This window comes from Equus asinus, chromosome 19 (genome assembly GCF_041296235.1).
Source record: "Equus asinus isolate D_3611 breed Donkey chromosome 19, EquAss-T2T_v2, whole genome shotgun sequence".
In the NCBI taxonomy this organism is placed as follows: domain Eukaryota; kingdom Metazoa; phylum Chordata; class Mammalia; order Perissodactyla; family Equidae; genus Equus; species Equus asinus.
Genome location: NC_091808.1, coordinates 12,687,590 through 12,710,991, shown reverse-complemented (window position 1 = coordinate 12,710,991; position 23,402 = coordinate 12,687,590). Strand labels below are relative to the sequence as shown.

Here is a 23,402-nt window from a genome sequence, read left to right as displayed (position 1 = left end):
ATGAATGGTTATTTGCTGAATGAATGTCAGATGAGATTGTATGACAGAAGAGTGAAAAAATGAGCACCTTGGAGATTCAGCTGTTTCCCTGTGGATTTCTTGGCAACTTACTGAAAAGGGTATTTGGAAGGGGAAATAGATTTTTCTTTCCTAAAAACACTGTAATTTAGCTAATTTAGTCAGATGTTACTCTTGCCCTAGAGAAATGTTCTTAGTCACAAATACAGCTTCCCATTTTCTCATAGGGAACACAACCTGCTTTGGGATGCACCTTATTTCTCACCACCGACAAGGCTGCCTCCACTTCGGTGATGACCTTGATCCTCCCAAGTTCAGCGGAGTCCCACATGTGCTGAGCTCTGCGCCCGCCTGGCCTCGTTCAGGCCGGGTCGCAGAGCTCAGCAGTCATCGTTGCTATGGAACTGAACTCCACACAAGGAGACCAAAGGCTCTCCTGCAAACCACTGGCAATTTAATGACGTGACTGACCAGGGCCGATGTGCCATCTGCAACTGAGATTACCCAGTGAGGTTTCGGGCAGTTGGCCTGTTTGGAAAACAGTACATTCTAGAACATAGTAGGCAAATATAAGCTGGTTTTCTCTCCTTCTTTCTCAACCACGAATGCTAGATTTAAAGACAGAGATTTGTTAGCCTACCGAGACCCATGTTAGCTAACTGGAGTTATTCTTCTATAAGGTATCAGCTACTAATGTTACTTCTACCACTATGATTAGTAATAGGCCAAATAATATGAAATGATAGACACGTGTCCTCCCTCTGCCCCAGGCCCCCAGGGCCTGTTCAGAAATACTTCCTCAACCACCTGCATAAGAAATCCTAGAGCCAGCCCTGATGGCCTAGTGGTTAAAGTTCGGCACTCTCACTACTTGGGCGGCCCAGGTTCAGTTCCTAGTTGTAGAACCACACAACCCATGTGTCAGTCGCCATGCTGTGGTGGCTCACATAGAAGAGCTAGAAGGACTTACAACTAGAATATACAACCATGCCGTGGGGTTTTGGGGAGGGGAAAAAATATCCTACAACTGAAGATTCTTTCTTTTAACTTTCACAAGTTGTCTACTCTTCAATAATCATCATTAATATTCCTGACAGAAGGAGCACTTTAACAAGCTAAGCCAAAGGTGTAAACTGGCAGCTAGTGGGTTGACTTCTACTGGGAAATTTGTTTAATCGTTAGGCACTGTGTTTCTTTAAAATTCTGAATTCTGATGCCTTTACATAACAAATGGATTGTCCAGCTCCCCATGGTCTGTCCCCAAGGCCAGCTGTTCCATCCTGGGGTGCCCCTCCCCTCACTCAGGTTACCTGCAGGCCCATGAGGCACCTGAGTCTGTCCCCTCAGGCAGGGCTTCATTTATCAGAGACTTCTCCAACAGAGACAAAATGAGCTAGGGAGTTAATTCCTGGAGGAGAAAGACATAGCGAGAAAAAGAAGAAAGCAGAACCAAAAATCTAAGGAGTTGGTGACAAACCAAATTTGCCAACTTTTCAGTTGTCATTGGAACTTGTTTACATTACAATATAACTTAATTGACTTTTGTGAACTTTGGGGCATAAAAATGATTGCTCTGAACCAGTTATCAGGCTATAGTTATAGCGTGTGCTAGAACACAGCTGTGTGAATGATGAAGAGATTAACTTCTAGAACTTTGTGTGCAAATAATTTAATGATATGGAAAATGTTAACAATAATTAAAATTTCCCCAGTAAATTCCATTTTTATCATGGAATGAAGGCCATTAGGAGCTTAAAGAGCAAATGAATGAGATTGCATGAAAAATACTTGTACATTTTTTAGTGATTTAAAATTCCCAAAGGAAAGACTCAATTGCCAGTGTGGGATTTTAGTTTTTAAAATCCAAAACCTAAGACAGATCTTGAGTTTTAAGACATTTTTCCTCCTTGTATATAAAACCACCAAACTGCAAAGTTCTATTGACTTAACAGTTGCTAGACTCCCTTAAATGGAAAACAATATAGACATATTTTATTCTAGAAAAAACTATAGAAGGTGTCTTTATTATCATGCTAGTTACTAAAGCAGACTTTATAAAAAGTCCCATCCTAGTCTATAAAGACACATCGTTTTCCCTACAAGGAAACAACCATCAAAAACATGGAACTTCCTCCCTTGAAACTGATAGTGAATAATTTAAAATCTTGCCCAATGCCACATCCTCAAAGAAGGACTATAATGAAGTTTGGGGAAATGTTAGGGCATAGTCACAAAATATTTTGGAAGCCAATCATACAGCTGTCATATGTGAAGAGCCATGCCCCATATCACAGAAGCACAGGCTGGGAAGGCCAGGACCAGCCCTCTCATACAAACCCTTGTTTCCCAGGTGAGGGCTCTGAACCCAAAAGAGACCAAAGAGGTAAGCCCTGAGACTCCAGCTCTTTCCAGGATGCTACGGAAGGCCTAAGAGGTCCGAATGCAGCAACAGGCATGTTTCTGCTGCTCAAAGCACTTACTTCTGGCCCTACCTGAAATTCACAGGGGAATTTAGGCTGTGTGAGGTTTCTCATTTAATAATAGATCTGAAGGCTGCGAGGCGGGCGTGGGGGTGGAGGTGGGGGGACTGGAGGAGAGACTCCTGCTAATTCTATTCCCCCTTGCCTAGGATTTGGGAAGCATCCCTACATGCATGTTGCAGGCTGGCCTGGTCACCAGCTCAGGCTCCCAAATCCTGTCCAGGCTGCAGTCTGAATTTTAAATTATTGATATATGTGTATTAACTACCTATTAGGTGCCATCTACTGAGATCATCTCAAAGAAGCACCAAAAAATGACCCCAGTTCTTAAAGAGAAGAAACATAAGTAGGTAATTTTTGTTTCTAGAGTGTTCACTCCGGGCTTGGAGACAGCATAAACATTTCACATGTGCCCATACGACCACCTTTCAGAAGCACATGCTTACGTCTAATCGAGAGAGTCAGGCACATCCACACTGAAACCCAAACAGAGCTGGAGGCCAGGGAAGAAGTGCCAGGGCAGGGAACCAGGTTCCCACCAGGGGTCATCAATACTGGCTGGGATCAGCAGGAGGCCTGTGAGGGAAGCGGGGGGTGGGGATGGGACATCACCACTGAGCTCGTTTGCGGAAGACAGGAAAGACCAGGCGGAGGGGAAGCGGGAAGGCATTCCAGAAAAGGATGAGAAGTGGGATGTTCAGATGATGTTCAAGGGAGAGTGAGGGCACTAACGGATGCTGGTGGAGAGGATCGAAGAGGAAATAATAGCGATGACTGAAGAAAACACTAGTTGAGGCCAGACTGTGGGCCTCTAATGGTACACTGGTGAGGCTGGGCTTCATTCTGTCGGCAATGAAGGAGCCACCCTTTGTTCCCCACCTTAGATATGTCCCAGCTCCACCTCAAACTCTAGCTTCAGTCTCCAGTTGAAACGCTAACCACAGTCGTTCCACGGTGTGGGGCCAGCCTGGCTCCCCAACACTTGCTTTAGAGACAGCAGTTTTAATTTGGAGCTTGAACAAACTACTCACTCAGGCATTAAGCCATAAGACAGTACCTAATCAATTCTTTCTTAGGAATGCCTGGCTATCCTGCTGATGGGCTGTGCCACCTCAGGCAGATGCTCAACCCTCCGGAATTTAGTGTATTCCTATTTTTATAGTGCACCATGAGCTGTCACTGCAGCTCGGGAGATGGGATGTGAGTTGGCTGGCCGATGAGGGCTTGGGAGCTCCAGCCTTCCAAACCACCTCCCAGTTACTCACAAGCCACGCCCCCAAATTCCCAGCTGGACAACGTCAACGCCAACTTGCAGCCTTCATACGGGACCCATTTATCTCAGGAAGGGCAGAGGTTGACCCGTGTTCCGCACACAGCTCTCCCTGACCACCCAGAAACAGGGACACAGACGGCAGAGTGCAGCTCATCCCCGAGAGCCCTCATAACCCCGGGTGCTAGAAGACTGCGTTACAGAATGCAAATTGCACCCTGTAGGCATTCAATTGCCTGTGAATGTCAAACAGCCCAAGGAAACAGAACAGAAAGGACCAATGCTGTAAATAAGAGGAAACCCAGGCTGGAGCAGATTAAAGTGTCCACAGACTTCACAAAGTTATGACTAAAACCTGGTGTTTGAGCCTCAGGGTCACCATCTTCTCATGATCATGGGGTAAATACTGGGATTGAAGCCAGATGCCCAGGTGTGGTTCCTGCCTCTTCCACATACCAGCAAGTTATTTAAAACTCTTGCAAATTTGAGTTTCTTGTATTGATAGATGGAAATAATAATCATACTGGCCTCACAGAGCTGTTGTAGGATTAGAGCAGGGTTTCTGGACCTCGGCACAATTGGTATTTGGGGACTGTCCTGTGCATTGCAGGATGCTGAGTGGCATCCCTGGTTTTTTAACCCACTAGATGCCAGTAGTCCCTCGTTCCCTCAATTGTGACAACCCAAAAATGTCTCTGGACATCACCAAATGTCCCCACTAAAACAACTCTCAGCCTCATTTAAACCAGAGGACCACACCAAGCTGGCTTTATCCGAGAACTTTGTTTTGTGGTGTTTCCATCTCCTTCCTGCCACAGAGCCGATCAATCCATTGTTCTTGGGTCTCAAGCTCAAAGGATCTTAAAATTAAGATGCACTGATTTCTTTTCTTTTTTGTTTATACAATCTTGTTATGTTTATATTAACAACTTCACACAAAAGCCAGGCTCTTTTTTTCCTGAATAATGTGTCCATTTACATGGGAAAAGGATAAAGCACGTCTTAGATTGCTAGGTTTTAGTGACTTAATTTTGTTTCCTTGCAGCTTCAGTTTTTAAACTGTATCATGAAAGTGGCTGGAAAAAGCTCAAGATAAATTCTGATCACCAAAATTTTTGATGTATTGAAGAAGAAACAAAACAGTTTGTCACAACTGAAGCTCAGTAATATGGATGCTTACAGGAAAACGGCTCAACAAAGGTAGCCCATCCATATTGCACACCTACTGGGTGAACACAAAGTGATGCTGTGAGAGAAACATATGGTCCCTTCTCTCAGGAAGAAAACGATCTGCATCCTTGAAGACTGATCTTAACTGAATTGTGTTTTGTGTGTTTTTTAATTGCTTCTTCTCCCCAAATTCCCCCAGTTCATAGTTGTATATTTTAGTTGTGGGTCGTTCTAGTTGTGGCATGTGGGACGCCACCTCAACATGGCCCAATGAGCGTTGCCATGTCCGCGCCTGGGATCTGAACTGGTGAAACCCTGGGCTGCTGAAGCAGAGCGCAGGAACTTAACCAATCAGCCACGGAGCCGGCCCCTGAATTGTGTTTTATGAGCATCACACACAGCCCTGTTGGATTGATTTGGACACGTTCAAAAGGATGATCTGACTCAAAAATGTCCAAAGCTTCTGAAACATATTCCTTTCTTGTAAGATTGGGGGAGTATTTTTAACCAAAATAATTGTTTGGTCCAATACTCCAGCACAAGTGAGTTAGCAGGCTGCCAGCTGCTGCTACCAGAATATAAGAGAGAGGTTCATAAATGTTCAAGGGACCCGAGACACAGTAACCAAGAGGGCTCTTGCGCACTGCAGGACAGAGAACCTAGTGTTGTCATCAAGAGCACCGTCCTGGGTGGACTTGAGCAGAAGACCAAATTGCTGTGTGCTTCGGTCTCCGGCACTGCAAACTCGGTACAATAAGATGATAAGACATGTGAGGAATCAGTGAGCTAAAAAGCATTTTGAGCATGTAGAACAGTGCCTGGCATATAAGAAGCACACAATAAGTGCAGCTGTGGCTTCAATTACAGAACACCATTCCACAGGATTTCAAAAGATGTTATCCAAAGAAGAGTCTTATGGCCAAATGTCTGGAAACACTACTTTAAACAAAGTTAAACAGGCTTTTTTTTTTCTCACTGCAGTACTTCTCAGAGCCTTTAAAATGCTGATATGCAACATGAAAATCAAGAGAGCGACCCAGTAGGTATCATCTGGCACTTAGGACCCTTTCTGCAAAAGGCAATTCACAACTAGTGTTATATAAAACATTATATAAAACTGCTTCCCAGATTATCTTCTAAGCTTGACATGTAGTCTACTATAACTGGGATTGCTTATCAGAGTCTATAGAACTTTGATCGTAAAAGATGTAAATATCGCTGATTACCAGAACATGCTAAGAATCTGGGACTGCTTAATGTTAAATACAATGGCTCAAAATTCAGGATGCTGTCCATGTTGATTTTTTTTTAAATTTTCTTGTGGTAAGAACACTTAACATGAGATCAACTTGCTCAACAAATTTTTAAGTGAACAATACTTTCTTGTTGACCAGAGGTAGAATGCTGTAGAGCAGAGCTCTAGGGCTCATTCATCTTGCTTAACTGAAACTTCACGCCCGTTGAGTAGCAGCTCCCCATTTTCCCCTCCCTCACTGTCCATGCTGATTTGTACGTCACTTACCCTAGACCCCTTTTCAGGAAAACACCGGCAAGCAGAGCAATCTCTTCCTCCACAAGGACCAATAAACTTCTTTCCGCTCTGGAAGGTGAAAGCACCTGATTTAGTACATCGATATTCATCACTTTGCTGGGTACCTGATACGCATCATGACAGGCACTCTGGTTCACCTAACACATGAGAATTATACACAGTATACCTTTACCTCTGAATCTGTGAAAAGAAAAGACTAATATTGATATATAAAAAGGCAAAGAACTTACAATGTGGCTTGACAATAAAAAGGTTGACTATGTGAGCCAAATAAAGGTTTGTGTGAAGTAGGATAAATTATGTGAGCTAGGATTTTTTTAAAAGCCTCCTTCTGAAGCCACTTTGCTTCAACCAGAAGCTTCTGCCATTTCTCTCTCTTGGTAAGACTTCATTTAGTAAGATGTGAACAATCTTAGAGCGTAAACAATATAGTTAGGAAACCCATTAAGTACACAATGGTGTCTAATTTAAATTATAAGTGTGGCTTTTTGTTCAGGAACCTCTTGCTTTACCTTCAAGATCAAGTCCCTTCTGGGTCAATGCTCCAGTCGCAGCCTTGGATTTCAGATTAAAATTGTTCTTCCTACGACTTTCTGATACTCCTGGATGGTTCCTCTAATGGGTCTCTCAATAGAAAGCTCCTGAATTTGAATAATTGGGGCCCTTTCCCCACTTTTACCTAACTTTTCTTCAACACTCCGTTTAAAGAGGTACTCCACACTCACATATTTTCTTAACTTTAATGCTTCCTCCAAACACACACACGCGCACACAAATGCGTGCGTACACACATGCCCCTTTGGGAAGAGTCAGCCCCTTGTTCTCACAAATCCTCATTATCCACATCCGGAGTCATCAGTCACTTCAATACAAAAATATAGTCCCCGAGTAACTGTTTTCATAAGTAGATCCCTTTACGACAACCACCCACCATGATGCACCTGCAGTGACAATGAGCACTGAGTGTTCATTCACAGACAGGGGCTGCCAGTTGGGAGGGCCAGGTGGTAAAAGCAGCTCTAGGTGCTAGGAGCTGAGGGCGTGGATAGGAATATGAGAAAAGCATCAGGGATAAACTCTGCCTGGTTCTTGGTCTTGACTCATCCAGCCCTCACTGCAACGTGGAGGTATTAACCACGCATTTCTATAATGCACAGATCTTTGTAATCTCAAGGCAATAAACTTAAACCTTTAGACCAATGTATAATGGGGAAACATAAAGCAGCTGAACCAATATTTATAGTTCTGATGGAAAACATATAGAGAGAGAGAAAGAAAGAGATTCATACACACACATATGTATGCGAATATAAATGAATATGCATATGCATATATGAATATACACACGTGTATACATATACATGCACACAAGAGGGAGAGGGTCTATCCAGTATGTCTTTCTCTTCAATCACAAAATTTAGACCTTTTTTTCCTAGAAAAATAAGGTCAGACACAATCCAAAAGAAAATATCTTTACGTTAAGCATTAATAAAAAAAAGATACCTTTATAAACAAAACTCTTATGGGTCATTGAAAGTATATAAGAATTTGAACCTTGACAAGAGCCAAGCAATTAGATAATTTAAGTTAAAAAATGTATTTGAAGTTTCTGAAACATACGCCTCTTGAGTTTTGAGTAACATTGTTATCTATGAATGTGGAAACATTAAGTTCAAAACCCTGATAAGGTAAAAAAAAAAAAAAAAAAATTAAATGCCCAGGGCCAGGTCGGGACAGCATGAAAGCACTTAAAATAACTAGTCAGTTGGGTTCATTCGAGGTTAGGGCTCACCACTATGTGTTCAGTGAAATATCAAAATAACCAGAGAAAAAAGAAGGTCAGTTGATCAGATGGCTTGATAACAAAGCCAAGCTTGTTATTTCATAGTATTTTTTTTCACTTAATTGTGCCAAGCATCACTGAGGTGTTTGTAGCAAAATTACCTCTCAGGGAAGAATCAATTTAAAATAGATTAGCAGATTCTAATAAAGAAACAAGAATAGTCACATAGAAAGCTTTGACTTGGACCAATAAAAGAAAAAAGCAAGGGGTCATCTTAGTCTCTACAAAGTTCTTCTATCTTAGACCTATCCCAACAAACACCACTTTAAAAGGGGGAGGCGGGGCCGGCCTGGTGGTGCAGCGGTTGGGTGTGCACATTCTGCTTTGACGGCCCGGGATTCACCGGTTCCGATCCTGGGTACGGACATGGCACCTCTTGTCAAGCCATGCTGTGGCAGGAGTCCCATATATAAGGTAGAGAAAGATGGGCACGGATGTTGGCTCAGGGCCAGTCTTCCTCAACAAAAAGAGGAGGATTGGCAGCAGATGTTAGCTCAGGGCTAACCTTCCTCAAAATAAAAGGTGGGGGGGGGGGGGTAGGCATTTTTAGAGGAAGAAGCTTAAAAACAGATAGTAGAAACCCATTAAAAGAAGATAAAGACAATATCTCACATAAGCCAACATTCAAAGCATAAGCCATATTCATTGGGAATACACCAACATTCTCAAAAATCAACGTTCCTCTTCTTCAAAGGGAAAAAAGGAAAAGTCACTATCTGTTTCATCTCAGATATTTTTAAACAAATACTTGGTGCATGGAAAGTTCAAGAAAAGGAGTTACTAGTTTGTAGGTTAATAATCTGTTCTGAATTTGTACCTCTATTTTCTTTTTTTGAAAAACGTGTTTAGTCAGTCCTTATTGATCGGCAGTCATCTCCTTTCTTTCGTTACTGATCACTACCCTGCAACTAATCTTGTGCATTCATCTTTATGCACAAATCAGTATAAATACGTACGACAAATTCCAAAAAGGGAAATTCCTGTGTCAACAACAGGTATGTTCATCTAAAATCCTGATGGATAATGCCAAATTGCCTTCCATAGATATTGCATCAATTTATATCTCTACCCTCACAACCCAACTACAGCATAGCCACTCTGTGTGAAATCTCTAGAATCTCTGCATAACACAAGCTAGTAGGAGGGTCCATTGTAGAACAATTTTTGGTTTAGGAGTTATGATAGGTCCACTCATAAGGAACATAAGAAACAAAGGAAGTGAAATGTAGGACTCTGTAGACTTTTATAACAGGACAAAAAAGGAATATAATACAAAAATACACTTAGAAAAATCAAGTAAGAGAAATAGAAAAAATCCACACACACATATATTTCAGTGTGTTTCTGTTCATTCATTCAGGTGATGCTCTCAAATGCATGTGAACTAAGTTGGGCAAGTCTTCCCATCCCTGCCTCACTCGGAGAAAACTGAGTCTTAGAGAGCTTCAGGGATGAACCAATGGCAGAGCCAAGAACCAAAGGCTTCTCATTCCTTGATGCGTGTGCTTTCTGCTTCTGACTGGTAGGAAAAGGAGAACGGAAGGCAACTTTCTATTTTGATTTGCTTTGAAAAGACCTATGGTAACTTGAATTACAGAGATTGGATTGGGTGGATCCAAGCTAGAGAGAGTGGACAGCTAGAGACGCGTTCACTAGACTGATTGAACCAGTCCAGCTGTCTCAAGATCAACCTGAGTTATAGGTGGCCCATAGCAAGACTTCCCAGAAACGCCTGAGGTTGGGTTCAATAACTTAGGTTCTTTAGTGAGGAAGCAGAAGGAAGAGGGCTTATTACAGAATGTTCTAGGTTTATCTTTCTCCAGAGTTAAAATGTTCAAATTTAGTCTTATACTTCTTGATTTAATCTTGAAATGGCCAAGCTGCTTCCTGTCTCTCTCTGAAAAAAGTTTTTAAGAAAGGGTTATGTTATAAAACAAAGGAATCTCCAATACCTAGGCAATTTGGTACGTAATCTTGACTGTAAAATATAAAAGAAACCTTAGAGTTAATCTAGTCTAACACTTCATTTTACAGATGAAAACACTGAGTCCCAGGGAGGAACTTGTTTAAAAGTATAATAAAAATAATGCATTCAATAAAGTGAATTTTCAACATGCAATCAGAGCTAATTAATGTACTTACCCCATACACATGTTGTACAGAAAAGAGAATGAGTATAAGTGACCTAGGAAAAAACAAAAATGCAGATTAATTTAAACTGTTCATTTTCATGCAAAATAGAAAAGAAAAAGAACAAAGGAATTAATTTCAGAAAGCTTCTTTCTATTTTTAATAGGCTGCTGTCACCAGCTGATTGTCATCAGTGACAAGATAAATGTCCTCACTCTGGCTGGCATCATTATCTTTCCTCTTTTTAACTCGTCGAGAAGTACTCACAGCCCGTGAGTGGAGTCCTCATTGTGCTGGGTACCGTGGGGACACTCACAAGGTGAGAGCTGGATGGATAGAAGGAAGGTGACTCTCAGTAGGAAACGAGAGGAGGAGGGAAGGAAGTGGTTGTGTTCAGGGACAGTGCAAAGACCAGTGTGTGCTGGATGCCAGTAAGTGGAACCAACTGGAAGGAGGGAAAATGGGAGAAAACATAACTGGACTGGGGATATGGCTTGGAGGAGAAGGGAAATAATATGAAATAGCGAGGGAAGAGTTAAGTAGTTCAGGGTCTTATAAGTGAGGCAGAAATCCAACCGGGGTGATATTATTATAAAGAAATTTTAACAGGAGAGATGAAATCAAAATAGACGACTTTTAAGGACTGAATGTTTACACTTCCCTCCCACCCCAAAATTCAAATGTTGACATCCTAACCCTCGCGTGATGTTATTAGGGGCCGGGGCCTTTGGGAGTTGATTAGGTCATGATGGTGGAGTGAGATTAGTGCCCTTATAAAAGGGACCACAGAGAGCGCTCCCATGCTCTTTCCACCCTGTGAAGACACACGGAGAAGTCGGCAGTCTGCAACCTGGAAAAGGGCTCTTACCAGAACAGACCGTGCTGGTACCCTGATCTCAGATGTCCAGCCTCTAGAACTGTGAGAAATAAATCTCTATTGCTTATAAGCCACTCCGTCTGTGGTCTTCGTCACAGCAGCCCGATCTAAGACAACCACCAAACAGTCGCATATGTCTGACCAGAGCTTACATTTGTCAAAGAGCTTCCACATCCATCATCTCGTTTGATCCTTGAAACAGCTAGGATGGAGTTGGAGCTCCTGGTCACATAATCCCCATGGATGGGAGGAGAACTGGGCCGTGATTTCTCTGCCATCCTTGTCTCCTTTGTTGTGCATAGAGCCTTCTCCTCTCAGAAACCTCACGTCCTAAGAGAGCCTGCTTTCTCCACCCTCTATCTTCCTCTTGTGCTCAGATACTGGCAAACACAACAGGAATCTACAGAGCCACGCCTCTGGGTGAGCCCCTGACTAGGAGGTGAGAGACGGGGATGGGGGTCTAGCCCACACAGACTGGCTGCCACTCTGAGGTCCCCATTCTCCCTGACACTTCTATTGGAATTCATGACAATTGCAATCAATTTCAATTCAATTGAATTGAAAAAATTCAGTTCAATTCCAGGTTGGCATTACAGAGTAGTAACTAAGTAAATGAAGAGAATAAAAAGGTGAACGAGGTGTTGAACACTGGGAGTATATTATTTTAAACCAAGTTGAAGTATTTACAGCTACTATTTATTAAATAGGTCCTTATCACCTTGGACATTTGTAAATAAGGATAGGTTACATCTTTTAGTAGTTCTGGCCTCCACATATATAGTCTCATTGAAACTGTAGGCATGGTATGTTTTTCCACATTTTCCACAAGAGCAAATGTGCTCAAAATGTTGCAGACAGAATGGCACAGAGGGGTCTGGCTCAGATCAGATCTGAGCCCCCATTATGCTCTTCTGGCTCCTCCTGCTGCTGGATATATTTTAAAACACGACAATTCTTTTTTTCTTTAAAGAAGCATTCAAAATTAAGATTACATTGCATTTTCCTCCATATGCACTTCAAATAAATATGACTTGATTGCATTTCTGAAATAAATACATTCTCCTTCCCACCACACACGCTTTCCTTTTTTTGTTGTTGTTGAGGAAGTTTGGCCCTGAGCAACCATCTGTTGCCAATCTTCTGCTTTTTGGTGAAGAAGACTGTCCCTGAGCTAACATCTGTGCCAATCTTCCTCTATTTTGTATGTGGGATGCCACCACAGCATGGCTCGATGAGTGATGTGTAGGTCCACACCAGGGATCTCGCAAACCCAGGCCACCAAAGTGTAGCACATGAACTTAACAGCTACGCCACCAGGCTGGCCCCCAACACTCTCCTTCATTGCCCATAAATACATGTTTATCAGCTCCAAAACTTTTCATATTTCTCACTATTTAACATTTCCTTAACTCCCAATTTTTTTAGTCACTTTTAACAATCTTATATTAATTTCCTATTGTTGCTGTAACACATTGCCACAAACTCAGTGGCTTAGAACAACGCATATTTACTATCTTATGGTTCTGGAAGTCGGAAGTCTGAAATGGGTCTCACTGGTGAGAATCAAGGTGTCAGCAGGGCTGTATTCCTTCTGGAGGCTTCCAGATTCCAGAGGCTGTCTGAATTCCTTGGCTCATGGTCCCTTCTCCCTTCAAAGCCAGCAGCGGCAGGTCAAGTCTCTCTCTTGTTCATCCCTCTCACCTCTGCTTCCATCATCACATCTCCTTCTTTGACTCCCGCTCTCCTGCCTCCCTCTTTCACTTCTAAGGACTCTTATGATTATACTGAGTCTACTTGGCTAATCCAGGACAATCTCCCCATCACCAGGTCAGCTGATTAGCAACCTTAATTTCATCTGCAACCATAATTCCCCCTTGCCACGTAACAGAACATATTCACAGGCTCCAGGGGTCAGGATTTGGACATCTCTAGGGGTCATTATCCTGACTACCACACTCATGAAGTGCACTGTTCTAACTCTACTAGTTATTGGGATCCTGCTGCTCGGGCATCTAGCAAGGTTTCTGCTATTCAAACCTAGCGAGTAAGAGGGTAAGAATCTGCAGCCTTTAGATGTGCACCCTCCCATTGGATGGTTATGTGGATGCAATCCAGGGCGAGTAGCAAGGATTGGTGTTTAATACTAAAAATGAGTCACAAAATGGCTAGCATAATCCACAGATTTCTAGAACGATTTGGCTTTTTGACATATGAAGCATTTATATGTTTTATACCTATAGAACCAACATTTAGGAGAAATTATTGAATAAAAGCAAGTGATCACACTGAGGACACTCACCAGGGATCTATGGCCAAGGGCTTGGTCCACCTGAAAAAGCATCTTATAAATGCCATGTGCGCGGAGTATGTCACAGTCAAGTCTTGGTACTTAAAAAAAATTCTGCCAATCTTCTCGTTTCTTCCAGACAACACCCATTTGTAAATGAAGGTCTATGTCCTGGGTTTAAAGTCTGTAGATGTTAAATATAAACATATCTCTTAAAACACAGTATTCATTATAATGAAAATAATTACTTCATTATTCATAGCTAGTAATGGAAGTATTTTCAAAAGGGGAACTTCAACAGTTTCTTGACATTCTCTCTCCTTAGCGATGGTTAAACTGAACAATTATCAATTTTTATTCTTAGAAATAAAAATATTCTCAAATTCTTTATATGTCATAATATATTTTTTGGAAATAGAAAGATATATATATATATAATGCTTGTATGAAAATTATTGCTTCATTTTGCTAAGTGAAATTTTCTTGGACTTAATCTTTTCCCTTGAAAATTTAAGTTAAAATTCACTCAAGTGCTTTTTTTGCTTTTTGAAACTAGGAAAAGAACTCCCAAATACACATTTTGCACACATACAGCAAATATATATAAAAATATTTTAATTTAAAATGGCGCAACTGCTATGGAAAAAATTTTGGCCGTTCGTCAAAAATTTAAACTTAGAATTACCATACGATCCAGCAATTCCATTCCTAGGTATATACCCAAGAGAAGTGACAACATATGTTCACACATAAACTTGTACATGAATATTCATAGCAGCATTATTCATAATAGCCAAAACGTGGAAACAACCCAAATGTCTATCCACTGATGAGTGGAGAAACAAAATGCGCTACATCTATACAATGGCTTTGACCATAAAAAGGAATGAAGTACTGATACATGCTACAACATAGATGAACCTTGAAAACATGATGCTAAATGAAAGAAGATAAATACTGTATGATTCCACGTATATGAAATGTCCAGAATAGGCAAATCCATAGAGACAAAAAATGATTAGTAATTGTCAGGGGCTGGAGGAAGGGAAAATTAGGAGGTACAGGGTTTCTTTTCGGGGTGACAGAAATGTTCTGGAATTAAGTAGTGGTGATGGTTGCACAACATTATGAATATACTAAAAACCATTAAATTATAAACTTTAAAAGAGTTAAAACGGTGAATTTTATTTTGTGAACTTTATCTCAATAAAAAAAGAAAAATATTTTAACTCAAAGAACCCCATACTTTGATAAAAGACCACTTTGGCTCAAAGAATTAAAATGTCTCATTTTAAAAACTCAGGCTTCTCCGAAGACTTGTAACTATAAGAATTGGGTAGAGAGAACGAAACTGAGAATATTGAATGTTACAAGTTATTTTTAAATTTCTGGACAAAATCTAGATAAACTAACTCAATGCTGTATTTAGGGGAGACTAGTTTTCGAAGTAAGTGGTAGAACAGCATTCCACGATGCAGTTTCAAAATCAAGTAGAAAAAGAACCACTCTGAGTGCCCAGGTCTTTTCCCATCCCTAAGTCCAACATCTTAAGTACTTTTTTAATCGCATTCTAGAAGCAAATCTCAACAAAACAAATTATTGCTTTGGAAGGAATATACAAATTAGTTTGAATCACTCAAAATGCATTTCCTATTTTAAACAAATAGGAAATACAATCAAAAATTGAAGAAAACCAGAGATATGTGCATTTTAACCCCAAAATAGATACACGATGCAATTTATCTACACACATACTGCAATAAAGGGTGCACAAAGGGGGATTTTATTAAAACAATGTTGCTGTGGTCGCCTTTCAGAGAAAGATTGTCTCATCCTGGTTCATGCTCCTAACATCTAGGAGTTTCTCAGTACATTTTAATTCAATGGCTGGCAGGTGGATGGCTGGATGGCTGGGTCAATCTGCAGGAATCTAACTGGTCTCCCATTAGTCAATGGACTGCCCAATGTGAAAAGTCTTTGCTAGACTGAGAGTAGTCAATGCATCCTCATCACCATGCACTTAGTTACCATATAAGCTCTATGACAATAGAGATTTAGTCTTTTTTTATTCATGGATATATTCCCAGTGCCATAATAGTGCCTGAAATATATTAAGTGCTCAATATATGTCTGTTGGATGAATGGATTTATGGAAGATACTTTGGGATCTTTAGAATGTGAATCAAATATATTTCATAGGGGACCTAAGATGAAGCTAACTTTGAACATACATGAGGGAGTGGAGAAAGGGAGAATGAGGGAGACGGAGAAAGGAATCATAATAGCCTTAGGGGAGTGAGGAGAAACTGACACATTGATTCCATGTAGCACTCTCTGCCCACATCAAGTCCCTTGTTTTCACCTCAGTTTAGTAAGGAAAGTATTCCTTCCATTGTACAAGAAAAACAAACTGGATCAGTTGAAGCCATTTGTGCAAAGTCACAAAGCTGATACATGGCAGAACTGGGGTTTTTTGACTCCAATATGTGTCCCTTCTCCCAAGTGACATCCCAGCTTAGCCGCCTTTGAACTTTTCTGCTCTCACACACACCCATAAGAATTTTGAAAAACCTATACACACCCCCTATTCTTTTTTTTTTTTTTTAAGTTAACATCTAAAAACTTTCATCTTCTCTTCAAATACTTGCCAAGAGTGTAATCTGGAACATTGTAGAGGGTGACTTATAAAATAAAACTGTTGCAGCACTATTTTAGATGCAGCCAATGGATCATAATGCCACTGCAATCTATTTTCACCATCAATAGCATAAAATGTATGCACACAATTCTTAACAGGAATTTTACATTATTTTTTTTCTTGAATTCATATATCCATTCCCCTCCCCTACATATACCTTAGTGCAATATAATTTTATACTTGAAAATCTTACATTGATTACCCTACCATACTTCTCTGCAACAAAAATGTATATAAATTGAATATTTTTTGTTTCCTATGATCACAGATCTCTAAGTCTTAAATTTTTTTCTCCTGGATTGGCTTATCATTATCAGGATGAGTGGTATATAATCCATCAAAACATAAATTTAAATCTTGATAAACAAATATTGAATACTAAAAGTGTAATTTTTTTGGAAATGTCCTTGGCAATGAAAGAATTGGGGTTTTTTTCTTTCTCAATAAGTTTGTTTAGCCCTACATTAATAATACTTCTTACTAGAATGAGACAGGTTCAGCAACAATCTTATTTCCATCCTAACTTTTAAAGTTGTAAATCCTAATAAACCTTATTCACAGTTAAAAGTTGTGAATGGAAGGAATTTGCTATACAAATGTCGCTCAATGGCTTGAACTTCTCTTGAATTGTATACCAAAAGCAAAATAGAATTTATCATCAAAAATCATTTTGAATGATCTAGCAGCTGATAAGTCTTCCCCCAATTGTGATAAAAGCAAAAAGTTGGAAAACACCTGGCCCAGGGGATGTGCAGCCCAGCAGGCAAAATGCTTTCTGCTCTCAACACCTGCATTTATACTCCCTTGTCTGGCCCCACAAACAGTTCTTACACTCTGGGACAAAGCAGGGGGGGAACATTTGGGATGGATGGGGGCAGAGGGATGGGGCACAGGATGCCTTTCTTTCAAAAAGTAGGACAAAGACAGTTTCAAAAGGGGAGGTGAGAACATGGACCAATGGGCCATTTTCAGACAGAACCATTGTAAGAAAAAATACAAAAAGCAGTTGAGAATCTGGAAATTGATTCCTTTAATTAATTTTCCAAGCTGCTTGCATAACTCTTAAGAATCCTTTTGTCTCCCAAGGGTACACGTACTTCAGTTTGAAGATGTCTGCTTTTGATGAGCTGCCAAATACAAAAAGCTGCCAGTTCACTGATTTACCTGGAGCGAGCCAGGTATGACAGAGCCTATGACTATGTGGAAGACTATGTGCTTCTCCCACGCCTCTGTCTGGCCCAAAAACAAGCCAAAAAGGAGTCGCAGAGACGTTAGGACTGTTCTCCTACCCAAGATGCAGCTACCAGGTCACAACTAAGCAGAGCCCCTATCTCGCTATCAGCTGGACACCATGAACATGGGTGTGCACAGTGCTCTACAGTTCACAAACACTGTCACATGTGAAATCTACAATAATCCACAAGGATTTTCTTTGTTGCGACTACTTACGTTAAGAGCGGAAAAACTTTTGTCTCAACCAAGCTTTTGACTGCGCCAAACAAAAATACCCCATCACGCAGAACAGCATCCCTCTAACCTACCTTCTCACAAATAAATGGCTGTCATCACATGGGACTGGCCAAGGCAATGTGTTTCCGTGGAAGTTATCACTACTACAAAAAAAAAAAAAAGTTTAAACGACCCAAAGTACTGTGCCACTAAAACATATGCAAACAACAGCTTATGCAAAAGTTCTGTGCCTTTCAAAAGACATGCTTTATTTTGCCAAATGTTATCCTCAAGAAGATTACGATCTCTTCTCTGTAGACTGCTAAGATTATGTTCTCTATAGAGTGCTGCCTCAGAGCCCACTCAGGCTCCACCTTTAACCCAGCTAAGTGGGGATGTGGCCAGGTTTGCACCACCTGATCCTGTCTCCCTAGCCACTCAGAAAGGTTGGGAATAACCACTTGACCCAACCCAGAGCTAGGCTTAATGACATAGAACTCTGACTCCGAGCTGGAGGATGGTACAAAAAGATAATCTGGCTCAGTCCTCTTGGAGAGCTGAAATGAGGAAACTGAGGGAAGAAAGACAGATGAGGGAGGAAGGAAGCATCAGGAGATGCCACAAGACACAGTCAGGCATCAGAAGGCTAGGGCAAGTCAAGGCGAAGTGCAAGCCCGAATTTAGAGGAAACAGATAAGCTGAGTAATGATAAAAAGCTGTTTTCAAGGGAGGAAAATGCAAAAAGAGACAAATGGTCCCATGGGAGGATGAAAGACATTCCTGAGAGCCGCCCCATTTCTGATGCTGTTTTATAGTCAATTTCCTTTACTTGAGCAAATTGACCTGTGCAGCTGAGTCTGATAGAAAGTACTGCCCTCACTGGCAGCTGGTCCCAAGACCACGACAACCCAATAGGGGCTCACTTGGAGCCCCACTGCAGAGGGAAGCTCAGCATAAGCACCCTGGGCCTTTGACATCCCCTTAACTCACCAACCTAAGTAAGGTCACAGGTTCTTTCTCAGCATGTATTTATTTCAGTAATTTCTAGCACATATATTCAGTATCTCCAGCTCCCTGAGATTATTTTTTTCTTCACTCCTTTACGAAAATTTCTGGACTTCAATTCCTCTGGGATTCCTTATGAGTCTCGGCCCAATGTTTTCCAAATGCTAGGCCTGGGAACAAGATCTGAGATCTTCCGAGTCATTATCTCTACCATGGGGAATTTGTTTTCTCTGCAACCTAATCTTGAGAAGAAATACATCCTGCTGAGGTTCTCATCGATTGGGGGTTGGGGGGTGGGCAATGACCAAGATTGGAGGACCCGATAAACAGGAGAGAGTATCAGAATCTTCCAGTCACAAAAAGGTACCAGAAGTATAATGCCCTTTCTTTCCCCAAACAACATTAAGTCTTTGAATTCTTTTGAATAATAATATTTTTAATTCTTTCAGTGAAATAATTTCCTATTAATTCAACGACTACATGTTCTTTCCTTTTGACCTTCTGACACTGAGCTATCTGAAGACTCTTTCCAAGGCGAAGTTTTTTCGATTGTCTGAACACCTATTTGTATATACCTTTCTCTCTTCGAAATAGAACTCCTGAAGACTCAGTTTTTATAAAGAAATAAGAAATGGGCTGAAAAGTTAGAAAAATGCTCCCAGAAAAAGAATGGCATGCCTTGTCCACCTCAGTAGCTGACATTTCCATTCGAGGCTTACGCTTTCCCTGTTAAGAGACCACCTGACCTTTCCCCGACATAAAAGCTGGTTACTTGGTTTTGCTCTTTCTAAAATCCCCTGTCTTAGGGTTGACTCTACCTGCAGACTTTCAAAGACTTCAGGTTAGTTTCAGCTTTTTAGCAAGAACAGTCAATCTCATCAAACATCACAAGGTTTTTAAAGCGGGTCATGGATCTGTGTGGTCCATGGACCACTGGAATGTGGCTGGAGCTTCATGTGCTCTGAAAAGCAACAGGGAAAAATTTGAGAACTACTCAAGTAAATTCTTGAGAATGACTGAGTTCCAACTTGACCAGAATGTTGCTGGATTATGGCCAAACCCGCCCCCACCTCTCTTTCTCTCCAGGTTCAACTAAATTGTTTGAGAGTGCTGCAGAGTCCTCAGTTGACCTTGGAGTTGAGTTTGCAAGTCCAAGGCCAACTGGACCATATCTCAGCTAACCCGCCATTCTGCCAATATATGCTTTCATTATTATTTTCCCCTTTGTGGTCCCCTCCCAATATCAACAGAAAATTTGCAACAATCATAATAATGTCACCAGTTGGGAAACACATGGAGGTGATATATGCCCTAAAAATACACAAGTGATTTTCAAAACCAGATGAGCCCTTTACCTCCCAGTTAAGAATGACATTCTTGACTCAGAATGTTGTATGTCTCTTGCCAAAAACACTAATCCCCCAGGTTTCTCTTGGTCTGTGATTTTCCCCTCTGGGCAGGGCTGGAGTGACTCTTATCTGAATTCTCTGGACCTTTCAGACCTCCAGGAATTGCCTTTAGGGTGAGCTCCAGCAGTAACACCCCATGATCCCACTAGGAAGGGCCCACCCCTGACCACACTGTGAGGCTGGCATTTGCCTTTGATGACTTTTTCCCTCCTCCATAGAGACAGGCTGTCCTCCATTCCTGGTGCATTGTGCTTTCATGGTTAGGGATGAAGGCAGGGCTCTAGAGTTAGAAAGACTTGTGTTCAGATCTTTGCCCACTTAGCAGTGTAACCCTGAGCAAATTCATATCCCCTCTGAGCTCTTTGACTTCTCAGTATGCAAAATTAATACCTGAGAGAATTACATGAGTCTAAATTAGTGCCTAGCACAGTGCCTGACATGCGGCTCAATAAATGTTTATTTCCTTCCTTCCTAATTTGTTGCAGAGGCAAAAAGAGTTTCCGATATTTTAGAGAAGGGCTAGAAAAATGGGAACTGGGGCAAGCCTGGACAGACCTCAGGAAGGGGGCAAGACTTGATCCGGAAAGGAAGGAAGATCTGGGGAAATGAAAAATGAAAAGGAGGGATAAGCTATGGCAGTCCCTCCTAAAGAACCTTTTAAACATGAGGAGAGAGAAATTATTGAAAGGGATGACTCTTCCATTACTGTAGAAGGAGAAGGTATGTAGGTGGACAATTCTAGTGAGAATCAGAGTTAACACAGCCGACTCTGAGAGGACGCTAAGAAAAGGTGGGCATTTGGTTTTATCAACCAGAAAGCTGGTCCTTCTCCCGTCACCACTGCTGCTGCTGCTGCTGCTGATGCTTATTCCCCTCCCCTTCCTCCTTTTTCTCCTCTTCCTCCTTCTTTTCCTTCCTCCTCCTCCTCTTCGTCTCCTCCCCCTCCCCCTCCCCCTCCTCCTTCCCCACCATAAGAAATTATAATGAGCAGCATTTTCAGAAGGCCACTGATATGCTAAGCACTGTACTAAGGGTTTATGACAGATCTACAATCTTCACAATAACCCTATGAGGTAAGCAATATGATTACATCCTTTTACAAATAAGTCACACAGCTAGAACGTAACATTTCTAGGATTCAAACTCCAAAGCTTTCCTTATTAAGCACTACACTACACAACTTCAAAATTCATGAAAATTCATGGGTGAGTTTCAGGGAATTCATCTCTGGGAAGAACAACTTAAGCCTTCAATATAGTAGTAACAGGAAGCGTCAATTATAAACGCAACAGTGTGCTATGATACAAAGACATCATGTTTCCTGTGAATCTCGGATAACTAGAGTTCTCACGTGAAGGTCTTCTTTAATTTCAAATCTAGAAACTCCTATAGGACAGTTGGAGATCTTAAAGGCACCATCTCTAACAAAGATATGGAAAAGTCAAATGTTAAAGCATTTAAGGCTGCTATGTTGGCAAAAAAAAGAAAGAGATTTCACGAAAGTGTCCAAATGAACTTTAAGGTTAAACAGAAATACTGAGGGTCGGGGTGGGAGGTGCAATTGGTTCCAAGATAAGAGGAAAGCTCTGTCTCGGTCAGGAAGGAAAATTGTATTCATGTGCATCTTGGGTCTTTTCTAATGAGAGCTCACCACCTCCTTTTCCTTACGGCTGCATTCCATTCTTCTGCCCAGCCTCTATCTGCCTTGCTTCCAGCAGAAGTTGGTTCCTAGAGAATCAGAATCTCCCTAGCAGGTCTCTCCCTACAGGATAAGACCTGGCACTAGACTCCTCTAGGAATGGTTCTGCCACTCTGGAACCTAATAAAAGATTCAAGGGCACCCCTCAAACCTGGGCTTTAGAGCTATGCCATCCCACGGTCTGTTACAGACCACAAAAATTCATTCAGTGTTTCATTGGTGACTTTACACATTAGTAATTAACTGAGCAAAGCCAAGAGAATGTGCTGTGTATTGGATGAGGATGTCATGTGGGCAGAGCCCAAGACAATTGACAGTTGGAAGTTTCACAAAACCATAAAGAATTCCATTATTAAAGTAAGATTGCTCCCTCATTCTAAAATTTGAATATAAGATTTTTTAAACTTCTGAAATTAAAGATAGGAGGAGGTCTGTATTCAATTTTTACAAAAAAAATCACGCATATGGGAACAAAATAAAATAATACATAGAATCTTGACTATATATGAAAATTACACAAGATTTATAAATTCAAATCCAATAAAAATGTAATAATATTTAAAATTTGAAGTGGTTTTCTGTTACCTAGCATGGCATTAACTAAAAAAAATTTTCTGGAATCATCTCCATATAGCTTTGATACAACATAAATAAACATCTATGATTATTATTCATTCAAGAAACATCTATCAGTCTCCCATTTTGTATCAAATCTCATGCTAGGAATGTGGATACAAGAATGAATTTGATTTACCTGAAGTAATTCAATTTTAAGTAAATGGAAAAAAGTTAAAGATGGCTATTGTAATCACTAAAGTAACCCCAAAAAATAACGCAGAGAGATATAGCTGGAAGCCAATAAAAAATTAAAGCGGAATACTAAAAAAAATTTTTGATTAACACAAAAGAATGCCAGAAAGAAGAAAAGGAACAAAAAATAGATGAGACAAATAAAAAGTAAGTGGAGAAATGGCAGCCCCAAATATAACCATATCAACTACTTTAAATGAAAATGTACTAAAAACTCCTATTAAAAGTCAAAGACTAAATGGATAAAGAAGATGTGGTATACATACACAATGGAATACTACTCAGCCATAAAAAGATGAAATCTCGCCAATTGCAACAACATGGATGAACCTTGAGAATATCATGCTAAGCGAAGTAAGTCAGAGGGAGAAAGTCAAATACTGTATGATCTCACTCATCAGTAGAAGATAAAAACAACAACAACAACAAACAGACCCATAGATACATAGATTAGATTGGTGGTTACCAGAGGGGAAGGTGGGAGGGAGGAGGGCAAAAGAGATGACAGGGCACATGTGTGTGGTGATGGATAGTAATTAGCCTTTCACTAGTGAATATGACATTGTCACACAGAAATCTAAACATAATGATGTACACCTGAAATTTATGTAAAGTTATAAACCAATGTTACCTCAATATAAACGTAAATAAATAGAAAGGCAAAGACTGTCATACTGAATTTTAAAAAGAAAAAAGAGTGCCGAC

At 40.7% G+C, this 23,402-nt stretch overlaps 1 protein-coding gene across 6 annotated transcripts in view; it reads right to left on the bottom strand.

Annotated features, from left to right (window-relative positions):
• The window catches only part of COL4A4 (collagen type IV alpha 4 chain), a 116,273-nt gene that overhangs the window by 85,788 nt on the left and 7,083 nt on the right, over nt 1-23,402 (bottom strand). For 3 of the 6 annotated variants that reach the window (XM_070489576.1, XM_070489575.1, XM_070489573.1), the window contains exons 2-5: nt 17,867-17,938; nt 13,640-13,811; nt 10,476-10,518; nt 6,461-6,538 (exon numbers count right to left, since the gene is read on the bottom strand). In XM_070489576.1, the coding sequence (XP_070345677.1) occupies nt 6,461-6,538; nt 10,476-10,518; nt 13,640-13,695 (177 nt within the window). In that variant the 5' untranslated portion in view covers nt 13,696-13,811; nt 17,867-17,938. The remainder of the gene's footprint in view (nt 1-6,460; nt 6,539-10,475; nt 10,519-13,639; nt 13,812-17,866; nt 17,939-23,402) is intronic. The other 3 variants (XM_070489578.1, XM_070489574.1, XM_070489577.1) reach the window with 2 other exon arrangements.